We start from the raw sequence: 18,507 nt of genomic DNA, 5'->3' as shown, positions 1-18,507 counted from the left end.
GGTAATGCTTATATGTATGCATACAAGTCCTTTGGTTGATCTCTTACCACCACCCCCACCCTTCCACGGCCTTCCCTCTGAGGTTCGACAGTTCAATGCTTCTCTGTCTCTGGATCTATTTTTGTTCATCAGTTTATGTTGTTCACTATGTAGAATTGAGTTTTGGGGGGCCACAAGCCTTTATAATAATAGCTAAGATGTTTTTGCTCCCCCAAATCAATTTTTACCCCCATGGGAGTTCTGTCACCTCCATTGAGAAAATATACTAGAGTAATGTATTATATTTGCAAAGATCAAGTTTCATTTTTTAAACAAAAAGTTTTGTAATCACTTTACTAGCACTATATGGTGACTGTGCAAAATCACTTGCTCATTTCTTTCCATCCCTAATAGATGAGAAGGGATTTGCAGCACTGGGACAGTGCTCTACAGCTGGCAAAGCGTTTAGCCCCGGACCAAATACCACTGATCTCCAAAGAATATGCTATTCAGCTTGAATTCACGTAAGTCCTCATCCTTATATGTTTCAGTTGGTACCTAATTGCTGAATTACTGACTACTGAAATAATTACTGAATATCTTAAGTTCTAAACTGCCATTGTTATAAGGCCCTCCGTTGATTTAATAATTTCTTTTTCAGGGGAAACGAGATTAATTATACAAACAAAATAAATTTTTTCTAACTAATGTTGTCTTATCCATGCATTTATCCACTTTCATTTTTAGCATCAAGTTTGGGTCTTAGATAAGCCTTTTCTACATTTAGAGTCTAAATATTGTTTTGAATCACATTTGACCATCAGGGTGACATACTGCTTTTCAGAACCTAAGCTCATGATCTTGACTTCTTTGTACACTTTGAGGATTTATTGTGTAATTTCAAGGCAGAGTGAAAAATACCAGGTATTGGACTACAACTTCTATTTGCTTTATTTTGTAGTTTTTCTTTTTTAAATTGAATTGCATATGGACAATATTCAATGCTTGAGTGATGCATGAATAGGCTTCACAGATCTTTCCTTCCTTTGGAAATGCCATCTTCTGTTCTGAGAGATTTAGGATTTTCCAGTGCACTTAGTTGCTAGATAGTCTTAATTATCAATAGTCTTAGTTGACAGACTATAGATTTTTATTTCAATGCTGCACAAATGTGTAATCTTAGAAGCATTCAAGATCCACTTTTAATTCACATTCAGCAATGCTTAATGCTACTAATGCAAATACCCGTAGAGGCAATAAATGAATAATTCATTTGCAAATATAAGTCCCCATGTGTATGTGCAGTGTTAATTACATCACAACTGGACAATTTTTTCTGACTTTTTTTTAAAATATATTTTTATTGATTTCAGAGAGGAAGGGAGAGGGAGAAAGAGATAGAAACTTCAATGATGAGAGGGAATCATCGATCGGCTGCCTCCTGCATGCCCCATACTGGGGACCGAGCTTGCAACCGAGATATGTCCCCTTGACCAGAATAGAACCCAGGACCCTTCATTCCACAGGCCAATGCTCTATCCACTGAGCCAAACCAGCTAGGGCTTTTCTGACATTTTTACGATACATTTCAATTTCAAGAATAATTGTGGTAAAATATTATTCTTTGAACAAAGGAAATATGGTTCTAACATTTTATTTTAAGAAGTTTTTATATAACTCCATTTTATTTTCATATAGACTTTGGATTCATTGAGAATATTGACACACAGATTATAACTGTAGAAATTATTCTCATCAAAAAGTATTCTTTCATTTCTAACCAAGAGACCTTATTTTAAATTTTGCAAATAAAAAACTTTTTGGAGACTATATTTCTTCTTAATCAACCAGGATTTAAATTTGTCATATCTCTGATCCTTACAAAGAAAACTCATTTATTAAAAAGGACAAATTGGAATGTGAGTGCATATGACAGGGACAGGCCCCAGGGCCCTGGCCCTCCATCTCTGTCTGAGGGTGATGGGTCTTAGAGTACAAAGCTTCTGTGCAGAAGAGAAAGGGGCCACATTGGTGACTCACTATGTCCTGGCAGAGCACAAACACCCAGTAAGCCCTCAGACCATCCGAAGACTTGGATGTTCTCCTTCAGGGGAATCAAAGCGTTTATAGCCAACTCTCACATTGTCTCATTGCAGTCACACGAGCTGAGTCAACTGGAAGCCTGTGCTTTGTTGTTGGTATATTTTAACCCTTTCTGCTCAGTATTTGACCATGAAGCCACGAGTTCCCAAAACTTTCACTGCTACTTGTATGCTGGTCCCCAGCTGATCAGGAGAGTTCCTTTGTGATAATAGTAGCAAATTAGGTATATCTCATCATCACCAAATATCCCAGTAGCCTCCAGCTTCTGATTTTGACACCTAAGGCCCTAGGTCTATGCTCAGTTCCAAGTCTGCTTCTAATCAAGACCTTGATTAGGTCAAAGCAGGACCAGTCTGCCAGCTGTGGGAGGGATTTAGCTCTCTAGTCTAGGATTAGACTCATGAGCTAGATCCATAAGGGAGTTCCATAATAAAATGATAAAGTGAGTGAACTAAACCTAAAAATAAGTTTAGAGTTCCAAATACCTTTTTTTAATATTTTTTTATTTATTTCAGAGAGGAAGGGAGATGGAGAGATAGAAACATCAATGATGAGAGAATCGTTGATCGGCTGCCTCCTGCACGCCCCCTACTGGGGATCGAGTGTACATCCCAGGCATGTGCCCTGACTGGGAATCAAACCGTGACCTACTGGTTCATGAGTCGCCACTCAACCACTGAGCCAGACCAGCCAGCTAAAAATCTTGATTTAGCATCTCCTAATTGGGCTTGCCCAGGGAAAACCTTCGGCTCCTGAAGGGAAGATCTGTTGTTCCTATTGTCAGGAGACATTCCTAGCTGTGTTGTGACATAATTGGGTCCAAATATTAGAAATTTCCACTTAGTAACATTTCTGGCTGTGTATCCAAAAGAAAGTTCTCAATCAGCAGAACAGCTTATCTTAGAAAATAAAAATAAAAATAAATCCCCCATCCACCAACAGATGAGGAAACTGAGTGAGGCTTAGAGGGGTTGAATGACCTGCCTAAGCTGACGGGGTGGATCTTAGGTGGATCTCAAATAACACGATCTTCAGAGCTGATTAATTTATTCTGGAGGAGATGTTTTCTCAGAAGATGGATCTCCAAATGAACCTCAAAAAATCACTATCTATTCTGCCCCAAATAATAAAAATGAATGGAGGTCATTTATGTGTCTTCTGGATCTGCAGGTCCATGTTAGCATCAGTCATGGGATTAGGGAGTAATATTATTTATATTTTGAATAATACTTTTTATCAGAAAGAACCAGTGCCTTCAGTGCTGTAACCCCAGTGTTTTGTTCCATTTCTACCCAGATTTTCTCAGTACATATTGAACTTAAAAATATTGGGTGCTTGCCCTGACTGGTTTGGCTCAGTGGATAGAGCGTCGGCCTGCGGACTGAAGTGTCCCGGGTTCGATTCCCGTCAAGGGCATGTACCTTGGTTGCAGGCACATCCCCAGTAGGGTGTGTGCAGGAGGTAGCTGATCAATGTTTCTCTCTCATCGATGTTTCTGACACTCTATCCCTCTCCCTTCCTCTCTGTAAAAAATCAAAATATTAAAAAAAAATTGGGTGTTCGGGGGGGAAAACATTGATTTTTGTGGTCACGTGATTGTCATTTACTGTACCGAAGGAGATAATTAACCAAAAGTGGCCCATAAGATTTTACATAGAATGCTACACATTTAGTGCTTTGCAATCTAGTATAATCCAGTTAAACAGTTGTTTTTAAAGTAGCAACATAATAATGCACTGCGCTTGAAAGAAGCTGGGATATTGTTGTGTATCACGTCTGTTGTGAGCTGAAACAACTCAATGACAAAGATTAACTTCTTAATCTCATACATGTAAATAAGATACTTAAATATGTATTAAAATCCACTCTGATTTTTCTTTCAGGGGTGATTATGTAAATGCCTTGGCTCATTATGAGAAAGGAATAACAGGTGAAAATAAGGTAATCTTGAATAAAGATAAGATATACATAATTATCTTTGGGCTTGTTAATAATTTCATTTAAATATATCAAGATCTTATTTGCATTGTATTTATTCAGTACTTAGCAGGTAAGCCTTTTCTCCCTTTATTAACAATTTTGCAAGGGTATATAGATCATTTTAAGCTCTTACAAACTGAAGATGACAATACATTTAGCGGTTTGAAAAAGATGTTTTCCATTGCATTCTCAACATGAGCTCCTTATTAAGGTTGGGAGTAAGATGGGATCCCTTCCTACTTACAGGCTATGATTTTCATAGGCTTTTCCTTTTAGTCTTTTTTTTTAATTTAATAAATCTTTATTGTTCAGATTATTACAATTGTTCCTCTTTTTTCCCCCCATAGCTCCCCTCCACCCGGTTCCCACCCCACCCTCTGCCCTTACCGCCCCCCCACCCCCACCCCCGCCACTGTCCTCATCCATAGGTGTACGATTTTTGTCCAGTCTCTTCCCGCACCCACCACACCCCTTTCTAACCGAGAATTGTCAGTCCACTCCCTTTCTATGCCCCTGGTTCTAATATATTCACCAGTTTATTCTGTTCATCAGATTTTTTTATTCACTTGATTTTTAGATTCACTTGTTGATAGATATGTATTTGTTGCTCATAATTTTTATCTATATTTTTTCTCCTTCCTCTTCTTAAAGTATACCCTTCAGCATTTCATATAATACTGGTTTGGTGGTGATGAACGCCTTTAGCTTTTTCTTATCTGTGAAGCTTTTTATCTGCCCTTCAATTCTGAATGATAGCTTTGCTGGGTAATCTTGGTTGTAGGTTCTTGCTATTCATCACATTGAATATTTCTTGCCACTCCCATCTGGCCTGCATAGTTTCTGTTGAGAAATCAGCTGACAGTCATATGGGTGCTCCCTTGTAGGTAACTGTTTTTCTCTTGCTGCTTTTAAGATTCTCTCTTTGTCTTTTGCTCTTGCCATTTTAATTTTGATGTGTCTTGGTGTGGTCCTCTTTGGATTCCTTTTGTTTGGGGTTCTGTGTGCTTCCTGGACTTGTAAGTCTATTTCTTTCACCAGGTGGGGGAAGTTTTCAGTCATTATTTCTTCAAATAGGTTTTCAGTATCTTGCTCTCTCTTCTTCTGGCACCCCCATAATTCAGATGTTGGTACGCTTGAAGTTGTCCCAGAGGCTCCTTACACTATCTCCATATTTTTGGATTCTTTTTCCTTTTTGCTTTTCTGGTTATTTTTTGCTTCTTTGTAATTCAAATCTTTGACTTGATTCTTACGGTCCTCTAATCTGCTGTTAGATTTCTGTATAATATTTTTTATTTCAGTCAGTGTATGCTTAATTTCTAGTTGGTCCTTTTTCATATCCTCGAGGGTCTCGCTAAATTTATCGGCCTTTTCTAGGAAATTCTTGAAAAACCTTATAACCGTGGTTTTGAACTCTATACCCAGTCGTTTGCTTTCCTCCATTTCTTTCATTTGTGATCTGTTTCTTTGTCTCCGCATTTTGGCTTCCCTGAGTTGATAGAGTGGCTTTGTGTGCTAGGTGTCCTATAGGGCCCAGTGGCTCAGCCTCCCCAGTTACCTGAGGTGGACACTCTTGGTGCACTCCTTCATGGGCTGTGTGCACAGTCTTGTTGTATTTAAGCCTTGATTGTTGTTGGTATCACTGGGAGGAATTGACCTCCAGGACAATTGGCTGTGAGGATCAGCTGTGTCTATGCTGGGAGAACTTCTGTGCTGGAGACACCCTTATGAGACAAGACTTGCAAAAGCCTCTGTGCTCAGCTTGGATTGGGCGGAGCAGACAGCATTGGTTTCCCGTCAGCCCTGCCCTATGAGGCCCCTGTATCTCAATGTCCCTCGGTAATCACTGCAACCACCTCTGAGAGAAAGCCGCCCTTGAGTTCCGCCTGCTCCAGACAGTCCAGTTTCTCCCCGAATGAGTCTCCCCAGAGTCTCTCCTGGAACTGGAGTTCAGTGCAGTTGGGAGCTTTTGTCTCCCTCCCGCTTGAGAAAGCCAGCTGCATACTCAGTTGCCCACCCTCTCTGCGCGTGCGCCCCGGTACCTCTGCCTTCCGCAGTTGCTCTGAGTCTCAGTGTGCTTTTCTCTTTCCTGACAGTCCAGTTTCACCCCGTATGAGTCTGGGTCCCTAGAGTCTCACCCGGAACTGGAGTTCTGTGCAGTCAGGAGCTTTTGTCTCCCTCCCTCTTGAAAAAGCCAGCTGCGCACTCAGTTGCCAGTCCTCTCTGCATGCATCTCAGTACCTCTGCCTCCTGCTGCTCCTCTGAGTCTCAGTGTGCTTTTCTCTTTCCTTCTAGTTTTAGAATTTCCACTCAGCCAGCCTTCTTGTGGTTCTAGATGATGTCTGTTTTGTCTTTTAGTTGTAGTTTTGAAATTGTTGTGCGAGGCAGCAGTTTAGGTGTTTACCTATGCCCCCATCTTGGTTTCTCCTGAAGCTGGGGTGGACGCCACCGGGCTCGTGCAAATTCACAAGCCAGGTCCTCGGTGGCCGGAAGCAGCGACGGCGACAGCAGCTCTGCCCCAGAATCCCCACAAGGAGACCGCATGTCCTCGCCCCCCTGCCTGCGTCTGTCACCTTTTAGTCTTAAAAACTTGCAATAACCACTTTGAAAGTGAATTCTCAGGCCACAAAAGCTCCGCCGTTCCATCTCTCAGGCTGGGTCTTTTATGATGAACCTGGTAAGCATGAACTTTACCCACTACTCCGACCCATCCTCCCACCCCACAATTTTAGCTCAAGAAAGCTAAACTTTGCAATAAAAATTGATTTTAAGTTAGGTAATGTCTTATAAAGATGGAATTTTTTTATTTTGTTTTATATCTAGCATTTTTATTACAAAAGTAATATAATTTTATTAGAGTCGGTTTTAAAAAGTCACCAAAATATGTAAACATGAAAAATGAGAGTCCAACATTTCTCCTCCATCCACGCCCCTTAATGGTAACCACAATTAATGATTTATATAGTTCCAAGCAGACTCTCTTCTCAGCATACAAATATATATAATATGGGTTCTTACTGAAAATGAAATAATTTCCATTCACTAAGCAAAGATCAACTGAGAATTCATCCCATGAGAAGCAGCATTTTGCTGTCTTCATGGTCTTTCCAAGTCCATGCATATGACTTTGTGTGTTTTTTAAACTTTATTGTTGAAAGTATTATATGTGTTCCCTCCCCTACCCCCAACCCCTGTTGACCCCTTCTAGCCCTGATTTTGTTTTAATTTTAGAGCAATTCCATTGTTTGGAGGTACAGTAATCCCCCTTTACCTGCGGGGGATACGTTCCAAGACCCCCAGTGGAAGCCTGAAACCATGGACTGTACCAAACCCTAAATATACTATGTTTTTTCCTCTACACACATACCTATGATAAAGTCTCATAGGTATAAACTAGGCACAATAAGAGATTAACAATAACTAATAACCGTGGATAAGAGGGAAATACTGTACCATGATTTTTTCATCTATGCCCTTATTGAATTATAGTTGTTTCTGTTTCTATCAACAACACTGTAATGAATATTCTGCCTAGTACATGTATCTTTAGCTACCTAAGATGGTATTTCTGAAGGATATATTCTTACAGGTGAGATTTCTAAATAAAATGTGTGCTTTTAATTTTTTGTACTGCTAAAGGAAATGGCAATAATTCATACAGCTATTTGTCATGTATGAAAGTGTCCATTTCCCCCCACATTCTTAACACAATGAATGTTATCAATTGTTTTTATCTCTGCCAATTTGATCAGCAAGAAAAAGTGTTTCACTTTTTTTTATGCATTTGATTATTAATGAAGTTGAGCTTTTTTTTACTGACCAATTGTATTTTATGAATTGTCCAATCATATCCTTGGCTCATCGGTCTCTTGGCTTTTTGATATTTTCTGTTAGGCTACATCTATTCTAGTTCATTCCTTATTTGTGTTATTAAATAGTCACCTCTAGCCACATGTGGCTATTTAAGTAATTTTAAATAAAATTTAACATTCAGTTTCTCTGTCCCACTAGCCGTTTTTTAAGTGCTCAGTAGCCACTTGTGGCTGTTATAAGGCAGGCATCATCACAGAACATTCTACCGGACACGCTGCTTTACATAAAATGTAATCTGACATTACATTTTACTAGTTCAGGTTAGTTATTTGAAAAATTATTTAGTTATCTTCAATGAAGTAACCAACTTTAAATAAAGTTTTTATCTTTAATCATGCCTAGAGATATCTTCAATTTGATAAATGGGTTTTCTCTTAATTTTATCCATAGCATATATGCTTACATATCCAGTACAATTCTTCTTACATAAAATTTAACAGCAAGAAGACATACAGAGATATGCAAAGGTATTAGGACAAAGGGCAGTAAAAATTTGGTCTTATGTACAAAAGATGTAGACTTCCTAAGAAAAAAAAAATTCCCCCCTAATCTCAAAATACTCCTGAAGGGATTAATGAAAGTTAACCATAACTCTGGGCTCATTTTAGATTTAAATTCATCATTTGACTAAAATATAGCATTTTAAGTTAGGATCTGATTTGTTAGTTGTTTGCCTTTTAATTACAGGAACATGATGAATTGTGTCTGGCTGGAGTGGCCCAGATGTCCATAAGAATGGGAGACATACGACGAGGGGTTAACCAAGCCCTCAAGCATCCCAGCAGGGTCCTTAAAAGAGACTGCGGGGCCATACTGGAGAATATGAAGGTATGCTTTTCTGTGCTTATGTACTCATGTGATCTTATACATAATAAGTTTAGTATTTTAATAATCTCATATCCTTTTAGCAATATTCAGAAGCAGCCCAACTGTATGAAAAAGGCCTCTACTATGACAAAGCAGCATCTGTTTACATACGCTATAAGAATTGGTAAGAATTTGCTGAAATTTGTTCTGAGCAGGAATGGAAATGAAGGTGACCCAGTGGTCTTCCCACCTGTTTCCTTGTTGCTCCTCGTACCTATACATCCTGTTCCTCCTACCTGGGCCTTCCCTCCATCTCCTTTTTTTTTTTTCTTTTCATATGAATTCATATTAATAATACTTTTTTCAACGAACAGCACATTCTATTGACTTAGGGAAATCCCTGATCAGATAAGTTAAGTTACTAGAAGAAAGAAATAGGGATTGCCCCAAAGAGTTAATGAACTGACCACCATTTTCCTACCAGGGTGGCAAAGAGGGTGGTCAAGAGAAAAATCAATTAAATCTTTAACTGTAGGAGCCAAGATTTTTAAAAGCTCATGATAACTGTGTTTTGAATACTGAAATCTAACATTTGATTGTAGGAAGCTACTTTTAGATGAACATCGCAATGATATTTTTCTCCGACATCTACCTTTCTAGGGCAAAAGTCGGTGAGCTTCTGCCTCATGTCTCTTCCCCCAAGATTTACCTGCAGTATGCCAAAGCCAAAGAAGCAGATGGGAGGTCTGTACGATTTCTCAAATTTCCATCAATGTAAAGTAATGTTTTACACACCAACAATGGTGTTTGCAGCCCTCTGAGAAAGGCAAAGCAGAGAAACAGCAAACCACTCTGCCCTGCGCCTGGCCTGAAGTGCCAGGCTGTTAAATTCTCCCAAACTTTATAGATCTCAGTCGAGTCTGCATGTATTCAAATGCAGAATACTAACTCTTTCTATTTGAGCGTTAAATACTAGGAGTGGACATTTTTATTTAATATGGCATGAAAATGAAGTTGGTAATAGTCATTTTTCTTAAGGAGGATAACTTACTGATGCAGAGAGAGAAAAAGTGAAGAAACATGAATTCCACAACTGTGGTTTCACTTTTTAAGCTTCAAAACAGTATTAAAATATAGCAATTGGTAGTTAATATCCTGAATACACAAAGGTCTCTTGCAACTTCATACAAGAAACTCAAAGATGCTAGGAAGAAAAAGACAAGGAGACCCTCAGGAGGAAATACAATTATGAAATTGCATTTCATGCAAATATGAAAAATCTCTACCTTACTAATAATTAAAGCAACAGTGTATCATTTTAACCTATCATATTGGGAGAGATTATATTAAATCAATGACCATACTGTCCAAATGCACTTTCTATACCTTATTGATGGTAGTATGAATTTCTAAAGCCTTTAAAAAGTTATTAAACAATATGTATTAAGAGAATTTTAAAGGTTAATACCCTCTACTTTTAGAAAAGTAACCTTAGGAATAGAGATATACACTAAATAAATGAGCTGGAGAGCTAGTGTACTGAAGAGAAGTTGAACGCCATCTAGAGGTCAACACAAAGATTTTCTCTATCACTGTTAAGCTTTACTAGTATAATTGGGGGGGAAAAATCTATATTTTGTTTTCTAAAATAAGCCTATATTAATATTGTAATATTTCAACTTTGAAAAATAGTAAAATGTAAAATATTGAGATATGATTCAGATGAGAAGACAAAATTCAGTATTGGTATTTTACTGTTAGTTTATTAAATCTATAAAGAACATATTTTAGTGAGATGGTTCTTGTATTCCTTCTGAAAAAGAAGTTCCAGAAAAATAATCAGTTACCACAATAAAAGATAAAAATGCCCCAACCATTTATTGACATTTCCCCCCAAATGTGCAGTGAGAAGAAAGTTTGTCTGAACTAAGAATTTCTTTCAGATACAAAGAAGCTGTGGTGGCCTATGAGAATGCAAAGCAATGGAACAGTGTCATCCGAATCTATCTGGATCACCTCAACAATCCTGAAAAGGCTGTCAGTATCGTCAGAGAGACCCAGTCTCTGGATGGAGCCAAAATGGTAGCCAGGTAGCATAAGGCATTGATAGTTTGATTTCCAAAAACTAGCCTTAAAGCAAAGCCCCTGCTTCCCTTTAGCAAAAAAATTCAAATGGAATACTTATTATTTTCTTTCTTTTCTTTTTTTTTTTCTTTTTTTTGCCTAAGTGTTTAAATTCAAAGACTGTTGTGGTCACTGTATGAGAGGGTGTTTTTCCAATATAAGCATCATAGACTACAGAACTGCAGTTCACCTCATACATTTTTATTGTTAAATGGTTTCTCATGGTTGGGGAATATTTTATTTTGTAAATGACAAGCTTATTTGAAACGAGTCAAGCTCATTTAGTACTTTGTTTTAGGTTTTTCCTACAACTAGGTGACTACGGTTCTGCCATCCAGTTTCTTGTCATGTCCAAGTGTAATAATGAAGCTTTCACACTGGCTCAGCAACACAACAAGATGGAAATCTATGCAGATATTATTGGTAAATATCATTGTTTCCCCTGATTTCTTTTAAGGATTTTTACCATATAAACATTTTGATTCTCACAATCTAATGATCAGGTTGGTATAACCACAAGCACAGGGCATACCCACCATTTTTACATAGAAACACACAAATATCTATGTTACTTCTTGGATTTCAAGATCCCTACTATCACCTTAAAGGTGATACGCAATTATAAGGCCATTTTCATAACTTAAGGATTTGGGGGTAACTTTCAAGAGCAGAGAAGCCAGATTTCCCAAATCCTGCTTTGGATCAGCCAGTGGTAAAGCAAGGTTCCCAAATGAAGGTGATATAAATGCAGAAGAGTTTTGAAAAAATGAATGTTTTTATAAATTTTAAAAAATTGAGTTATAAATTAAGAATATATGGTTACTGAAAAAAAGAATATATGGTTACTTTTGATGAAGAATGATATACAAGATGTTTTTAAAGGTTTTGGAAGATCAAAAGAGAATTTTATATTCTGAGAACACCTGCTTACAGGTTTTCCTTCCCATGTGTGTGATTATTCTTAGAAACTACTGAAATAATGTTCAGGTTTTCATTTTATAGACAATACATAACATTGTCATGTTGTTTTGCTTTGGAGTTTGTTTGTTTGTTTGTTAGTTTTGGGGGGTTAGTGGTAAAATATATGTAACATAAATTTACCATTTTAACCATTTTTAAGTATGGCATTAAGTACATTCACACTGCTGTGCAATCATTGCCACCATCCATCTTCAGAACCTTTTTTCATCATCCTAAACTAAAACTCTATCCATTAAACCATAACTCTCCCCATAATCCTCCCCCCAGTCCCTGGTAACCACTGTTCTACTTTCTGTCTCTAAATTTGACTATTTGTGACACCTCATATAAGTGGAACCATAAAATATTTGACCTTTCATGTTACTTAAGAATTAATGATAGGATTCATGAGAAAAATTTTAAGTCTTCAAGGGAAGAAATAGGTAAAAGCATCTTCTAGTATCTTAGGAAGTCGTTCAGATAATTGGAAAAAATAGTTATTGAAAAAAAGGATGTATATGTAAAAGCAACATTAGCATTATTAATGTCCAACTTGGATATTTCTGTTCTAACATTAAAAATCACCATTGGGAGAAACCAAGATGGTGACATAGGTAAACACCTAAACTGCTGCCTTGCACAGCAATTTCAAAACTACAACTAAAAGACAAAACGGACATCATCCAGAACCACAGGAAGGCTGGCTGAGTGGAAATTCTAAAACTAGAAGGAAAGAGAAAAGCACAATGAGACTCAGAGGAGCTGCAGAAGACAGAGGTAGAGAGACACGAGCACGGAGAGGACTGGTGGCTGAGTGTGCGACTGGCTTTCTCAAGCGGGAGAAAGACAAAAGCTCCCGACTGCGCAGAACTCCAGTTCTGGGTGAGACTCTGGGGACCCAGACTTATTCGGGGGGTATCTGGACTGTCAGGAAAATAGAAAAGCACACTGAGACTCAGGGGAGCTGTGGAAGGCAGAGGTACCGAGGCGTGCGCGCGGAGAGGACTGACTGCTGAGTGCGCGGCTGGCTTTCTCAAGCAGGAGGGAGATGGAAGCTCCCGACTGCGCTGAACTCCAGTTCCGGCGAGACTCTGGGAACCCAGACTCATTCTGGGAGAAACTGGACTGTCTGGCAGCGGGCAAAACTCGAGGGTGGCTTTCTCTCAGAGGTGCCTGCAGCGATTACCAAGGGACACGGAGACCCAGGGGCCTCATAGGGCAGGGCTAAGGGGAAGCCAAGGCTGTCTGCTCAGCCCTGAGACTCTGCCCCATCCAAGCTGAGCACAGAGGCTTTTGCAAGTCTTGTCTCATAAGGGTGTCTCCAGCACAGAAGTTCTCCCAGCATAGACACAGCTGATCCTCACAGCCAATTGGCCTGGAGGTCAATTCCTCCCAGTGATACCAACAACAATCAAGACTTAACTACAACAAGGCTGTGCACACAGTCCACAAAGGGGTGCACCAAGAGTGTCCACCTCAGGTAACTGGGGAGGCTGAGACACTGGGCCCTATAGGACACCTAGCACACAAAGCTACTCTACCAACTCAGGGAAGCAGCGAAAATGTGGAGACAAAGAAACAGATCACAAATGAAAGAAATGGAGGAAAGCAAATGACTGGATATAGAGTTCAAAACCACGGTTATAAAGTTTTTCAAGAATTTTCTAGAAAAGGCTGATAAATTTAGCGAGACCCTCGAGGATATGAAAAAGGACCAACTAGAAATTAAACATGCACTGACTGAAATAAAAAATATTATACAGAGACCTAACAGCAGACTAGAGGACCACAAGTATCAAGACAAAGATTTGAAATACAAAGAAGCAAAAAATACTCAACCGGAAAAGCAAAAAGAAAAAAATCCAAAAATATGAAGATAGTGTAAGGAGCCTCTGGGACAACCTCAAGCGTACCAACATCTGAATTATGGGGGTGCCAGAAGAAGAGAGAGCAAGATACTGAAAACCTATTTGAAGAAATAATGACCGAAAACTTCCCCCACCTGGTGAAAGAAATAGACTTACAAGTCCAGGAAGTGCACAGAACCCCAAACAAAAGGAATCCAAAGAGGACCACACCAAGACACATCAAAATTAAAATGGCAAGAGCAAAAGACAAAGAGAGAATCTTAAAAGCAGCAAGAGAAAAACAGTTAGTTACCTACAAGGGAGCACCCATATGACTGTCAGCTGATTTCTCAACAGAAACTATGCAGGCCAGATGGGAGTGGCAAGAAATATTCAAAGTGATGAATAGCAAGAACCTACAACCAAGATTACCCAGCAAAGCTATCATTCAGAATTGAAGGGCAGGTAAAGAGCTTCAAAGATAAGAAAAAGCTAAAGGAGTTCATCACCACCAAACCAGTTTTATATGAAATGCTGAAAGGTATTCTTTAAGAGGAAGAAGAAGAAAAAGGTAAAGATAAAAATTATGAGCAACAAATACATATCAACAAGTGTATCTAAAAATCAAGTGAATAAAAAATCTGATGAACAGAATAAACGTGAATATAATAGAATCAGGGGCATAGAAAGGGAGTGGACTGACAATTCTCAGGGGGAAAGGTGTGTGTGGGGGGGCGGGAAGAAACTGGACAAAAAATCATACACCTATGGATGAGGACAGTGTGGGGGAGGTAAGGGCAGAGGGTGGGGTGGGAACCGAGTGGAGGGGAGCTATGAGGGGGGAAAAAAGAGGAACAATTGTAATAATCTGAACAATAAAGGTTTATTAAATTTAAAAAAATAAATAAAAATTAAAAAATCACCATTGCCCAGCCAGCGTGGCTTAGTGGTTGAGCATCGACCTATGAATCAGAAGGTTGTGATTTGATTCCAGGTCAGGGCACATGCCTGGCTTGCAGGCTTGATCCCCAGTAGAGGGCATGCAGATGGCAGTCAATCAATGATTCTCTAATGATGTTTTTATCTCCCTCTCCCTTCCTCTCTGAAATCAGTTTTTAAAAATCATCATTGCACTAAATTATTTAAATGTTTCTAATTTCATAAGGATGTGGCTTATGCTATATCATACACACACCCTTCCAGCCCTCCTCTCCCCAAAACAAAGCACCCAACACTTTTCTCCACCTTTCTTTACCCCCTTCTCTTATAAACTCCATATCTGCCTTGGGCTGGAGACATAAGTATCCTACTGGGTCTCCAACTCCCATGAGTAAATGTAAACAATGAATTAGAACTCCAACTTTCTTCCTCTGTGCTTAATATAGTTGAGCCTCAAACCAAAAGAATAACAGTAATTTTCTTCAAATGGCACCTGTTGGCCACTTGAATGTCATCTTCCTTACTTACCTGACAAATGCATAATGACTATTATGTAGACCAGGCATTGCATTATGGTTAACTTGGCTTCTGATTGTTCTGAAACTCTAGGCAAATCATGGTGGAGATTATAGTCACAGTTATTCCTGTTCTAGGAAATGAGATTGAGACGCCTAAAGAATGATAAAAGTTGCTAGGGGTAATGTCAAACCATAGCCTGGATTCTCACAGAGACTCATAATTTCCTCTCCTGATTCCTGTTTAGAGGGCAAAGCTGGAACAAGTTGATATGTGGAATAATTATGATGAATGTGTTTTGTGATGAAAACAGACACTGATAATAACATTATTTGCTTGTGAAGTTTTCAATCAACCTATTTTTAGATCTTATTTTTAGTTAACAATAAAAGTAAAGTTTTGCTCAAATATTTTACTCAATGAACTTCTATTGTAGGTTCTGAAAACACTACTAATGAAGACTATCAAAGCATTGCCTTATATTTTGAAGGAGAGAAAAGGCATTTTCAGGCTGGAAAATTCTTCCTGCTGTGTGGCCAATATTCACGAGTTAGTATGTGCCAAGGAAACATACATTGGACTCTACAGGAATGGTTACAGGAAATAATTAAAAATATACTATGTTTTTAATTCAGCTCTAAAATCTTCTCTCTGCCACAGCCAATCCCATTTTTCCTTCGTAGTGTCTCTCACATCTTCTTTTCATTCCAGCTACCATCAATTTAATCCAAACCCAGATAGCTTCCCCTAGGTTATTGCAATAGTTTCCTCCTATTTTCTCTGTTTTTAGTTTCTCTTCCTTTCATTTATCCTTCCCTTTGTTCCCCAAATGGTACTTTCAGTGCTAAAAAGCCCCTAACGTAGGGTTACTGTGTTCAAGCGAGGGACATACTAGTAAATACGGGAAGCTGTGGGGAACGCTGTGCTCATGTGCGACAGGACAGGGACTGCTGGGTGGCATCTGAGGGAACAGCTGCTGCTCCCTCCACAAGATTGTTGCCAGTCAGGAGTGTGGGCCCAGTCGTGCCAGATCGTATGATTTTTAGTAAAAAACAGTCTGAGTCTCCCAGTTTTAAAATACGGGCACAGGTATTTATAGACTACCTTGCTGGTCAGAGAAACGTGTGTGTGAATTTGCCTTCAGGCCATCAATTTGCGATTTCTAATACTAAGATACTAAGTCCAAACCCTTCCACAATTGGACCAACCAGCCTGCGCTTCCCAATCTGGCACCCAGCTATTTCCATTGAAGAATCCTACACTCCCGCTCACCTTTTCCCATCCTTGTTTTCCAATGAGATCCCTCTCTGCCCTCTTCCCCACTTACCAGTCTTTTAAGCTGTTATAACCTTACATTTCTTCATAGATGTGGTGGTATGATGATCCGGAATTAGACAATTATGGTCTAAATGGTTCCTTATCAGCACATCACACAGACCACCCCAATTAGATTGTACATAGTACAAAAAGATGCCATACATGCCCTCCTGGTCTTCTCCATAGCATCTAGCACAGTCCTATATACATAGTAACAGACTGTCCATAAATATTTGTTGAATGAGTAAGTGAATGAAAATAAATCCTACTGAAAGAGGGCATACTTTTTATTGTCATTTCATCAGAAATGAACTATATTCTTCAGAGGATTCACTGAATCCTTCCATTTTTTTACACTAAACTCAGCCCGTTAAGTATATATTTTAAGATTCAACTCTGCAAACCCCTAGTTGAGATGATACTTTTACAGACTATAATCACTTTGTGTGTGTGTGTCAAAGCTTTGTTTTTCTCAATGTGAAAGCAGTCCAAAGAGTTTTAATTGTTATACAATTCTCATTTCAGGCACTTAAACACTTCCTAAAATGTCCAAGCTCAGAAAATAATGCAGCAATAGAAATGGCAATTGAAACTGTAAGTAAGCTCTGTAATGAAACGTTCATGTTTTTAAACCCTTTGGAGACATTTCCAAACATGTACAAAAGTGACCAAGCATTGTAACGAACTCTCATAAACCCATTATCTAACATCAACAGCTATCAACACATAGCTGGTCTTACTTTGTTCATAGCCCACCCTCCTTCCCTACATCATTTTAAAGTAAATCACAGATGTTATTCTCCAGATGTTAATAGTCACTTCCCTTAAGAAAGTTTTTTTTTTAATGTATTTTATTTATTTTTTACAGAGAGGAAGGGAGAGAGATAGTTAGAAACATCGATGAGAGAGAAACATCGATCAGCTGCCTCCTGCACACCCCCTACTGGGGATGTGCCCGCAACCAAGGTACATGCCCTTGACCGGAATCGAACCTGGGACCTTTCAGTCTGCAGGCTGACGCTCTATCCACTGAGCCAAACCGGTTTCGGCCCCTTAAGAAAGTTTTTATTGAAACATCCAATAAGTATGTCCTCTCTGTGTATATTTTTTAAAAAGTAGTGTTTTGATATAGCAACTTTAAAAAGCTACAGTTTCTAAGGTAGGTCTTTATTAATGGCAACTCTACAAATGAATGAAGAAAAGACCTGAGTTTCTGTTTCAGGCACTTGACAATAGGAATTTTTACATATTTTTAAATCCCATTTCCTTAGCAGATTATTTGTTTTCTCCGTACCTCTTTTTAGTTTTAAGATTTGAATTTACAGGTTCTTTCTCTTCCTAAACAGGTTGGTCAGGCCAAAGATGAACTACTGACCAGTCAACTGATAGACCACCTGATGGGGGAGAGCGATGGCATGCCGAAGGTCCTGGAATGCTTTCTTCACTCTTAAGTGTCTCAGTTAGACTTCACTCTGTCTGTCTTGTTTTTACATATTGTGGCTTTTGCATCACAGACATAAAATTTTCTCTCTGAATAGCCCCGGGTCATCTAGACAGACCCTGCACTTTGGAGGGTATTCTGTACATTCTCCCTTTGAAATAAACATCAGTACCTATGAAATAGCCACAGCTCTAGATAACAATCCTCACCACCCACAATTTTTCTCAAATGTTATAGAGTTTTAGTTATTCTTGAACTGTGAAAAATGATTATTAGAACTATGAGTTAGTACTAACTCCTAAAAATTAGTGTACTTTATTTGTATTTCAAAAATATTGGGAATTAATAAAAATCATATTTAGCATAAAAGTAACTCACTAGAAATATAAAGTAGAAATAAATCATTAAGAAGCTATTTTTAAAATGTGTGACTCTCTTGGAGTTTGCACAGAAACTGGTCTTCTCTCAGTCCCAATGAGGACAGACTCATGCCTGAGAGATGCCCCCGATCTTTCCTTCCCTTTTGCTTTGGGGTCCTAGGGGATCTGCTTGTGAAGGAACTCGGGTCACGGGTTTGGAGAGAAGGCACTAGAATGTCACACCTGGAGAGGATTGTAACAGCCT

At 38.8% G+C, this 18,507-nt stretch overlaps 1 protein-coding gene across 4 annotated transcripts in view; it reads left to right on the top strand.

Annotated features, from left to right (window-relative positions):
* The window catches only part of WDR19 (WD repeat domain 19), a 79,523-nt gene that overhangs the window by 34,724 nt on the left and 26,292 nt on the right, over positions 1 to 18,507 (top strand). For all 4 annotated transcript variants that reach the window (XM_080681425.1, XM_080681426.1, XM_080681423.1 and 1 more), the window contains 10 exons: positions 394 to 503; positions 3,966 to 4,023; positions 8,620 to 8,760; positions 8,841 to 8,923; positions 9,400 to 9,483; positions 10,683 to 10,829; positions 11,162 to 11,286; positions 15,562 to 15,674; positions 16,968 to 17,036; positions 17,789 to 17,866. In XM_080681425.1, the coding sequence (XP_080537551.1) occupies positions 394 to 503; positions 3,966 to 4,023; positions 8,620 to 8,760; positions 8,841 to 8,923; positions 9,400 to 9,483; positions 10,683 to 10,829; positions 11,162 to 11,286; positions 15,562 to 15,674; positions 16,968 to 17,036; positions 17,789 to 17,866 (1,008 nt within the window). The remainder of the gene's footprint in view (positions 1 to 393; positions 504 to 3,965; positions 4,024 to 8,619; positions 8,761 to 8,840; positions 8,924 to 9,399; positions 9,484 to 10,682; positions 10,830 to 11,161; positions 11,287 to 15,561; positions 15,675 to 16,967; positions 17,037 to 17,788; positions 17,867 to 18,507) is intronic.

This window comes from Plecotus auritus (genome assembly GCF_963455305.1).
Source record: "Plecotus auritus genome assembly, chromosome: 1".
Taxonomy (NCBI): Eukaryota; Metazoa; Chordata; class Mammalia; order Chiroptera; family Vespertilionidae; genus Plecotus; species Plecotus auritus.
This window is presented reverse-complemented; position numbering and strand designations above follow the sequence as displayed.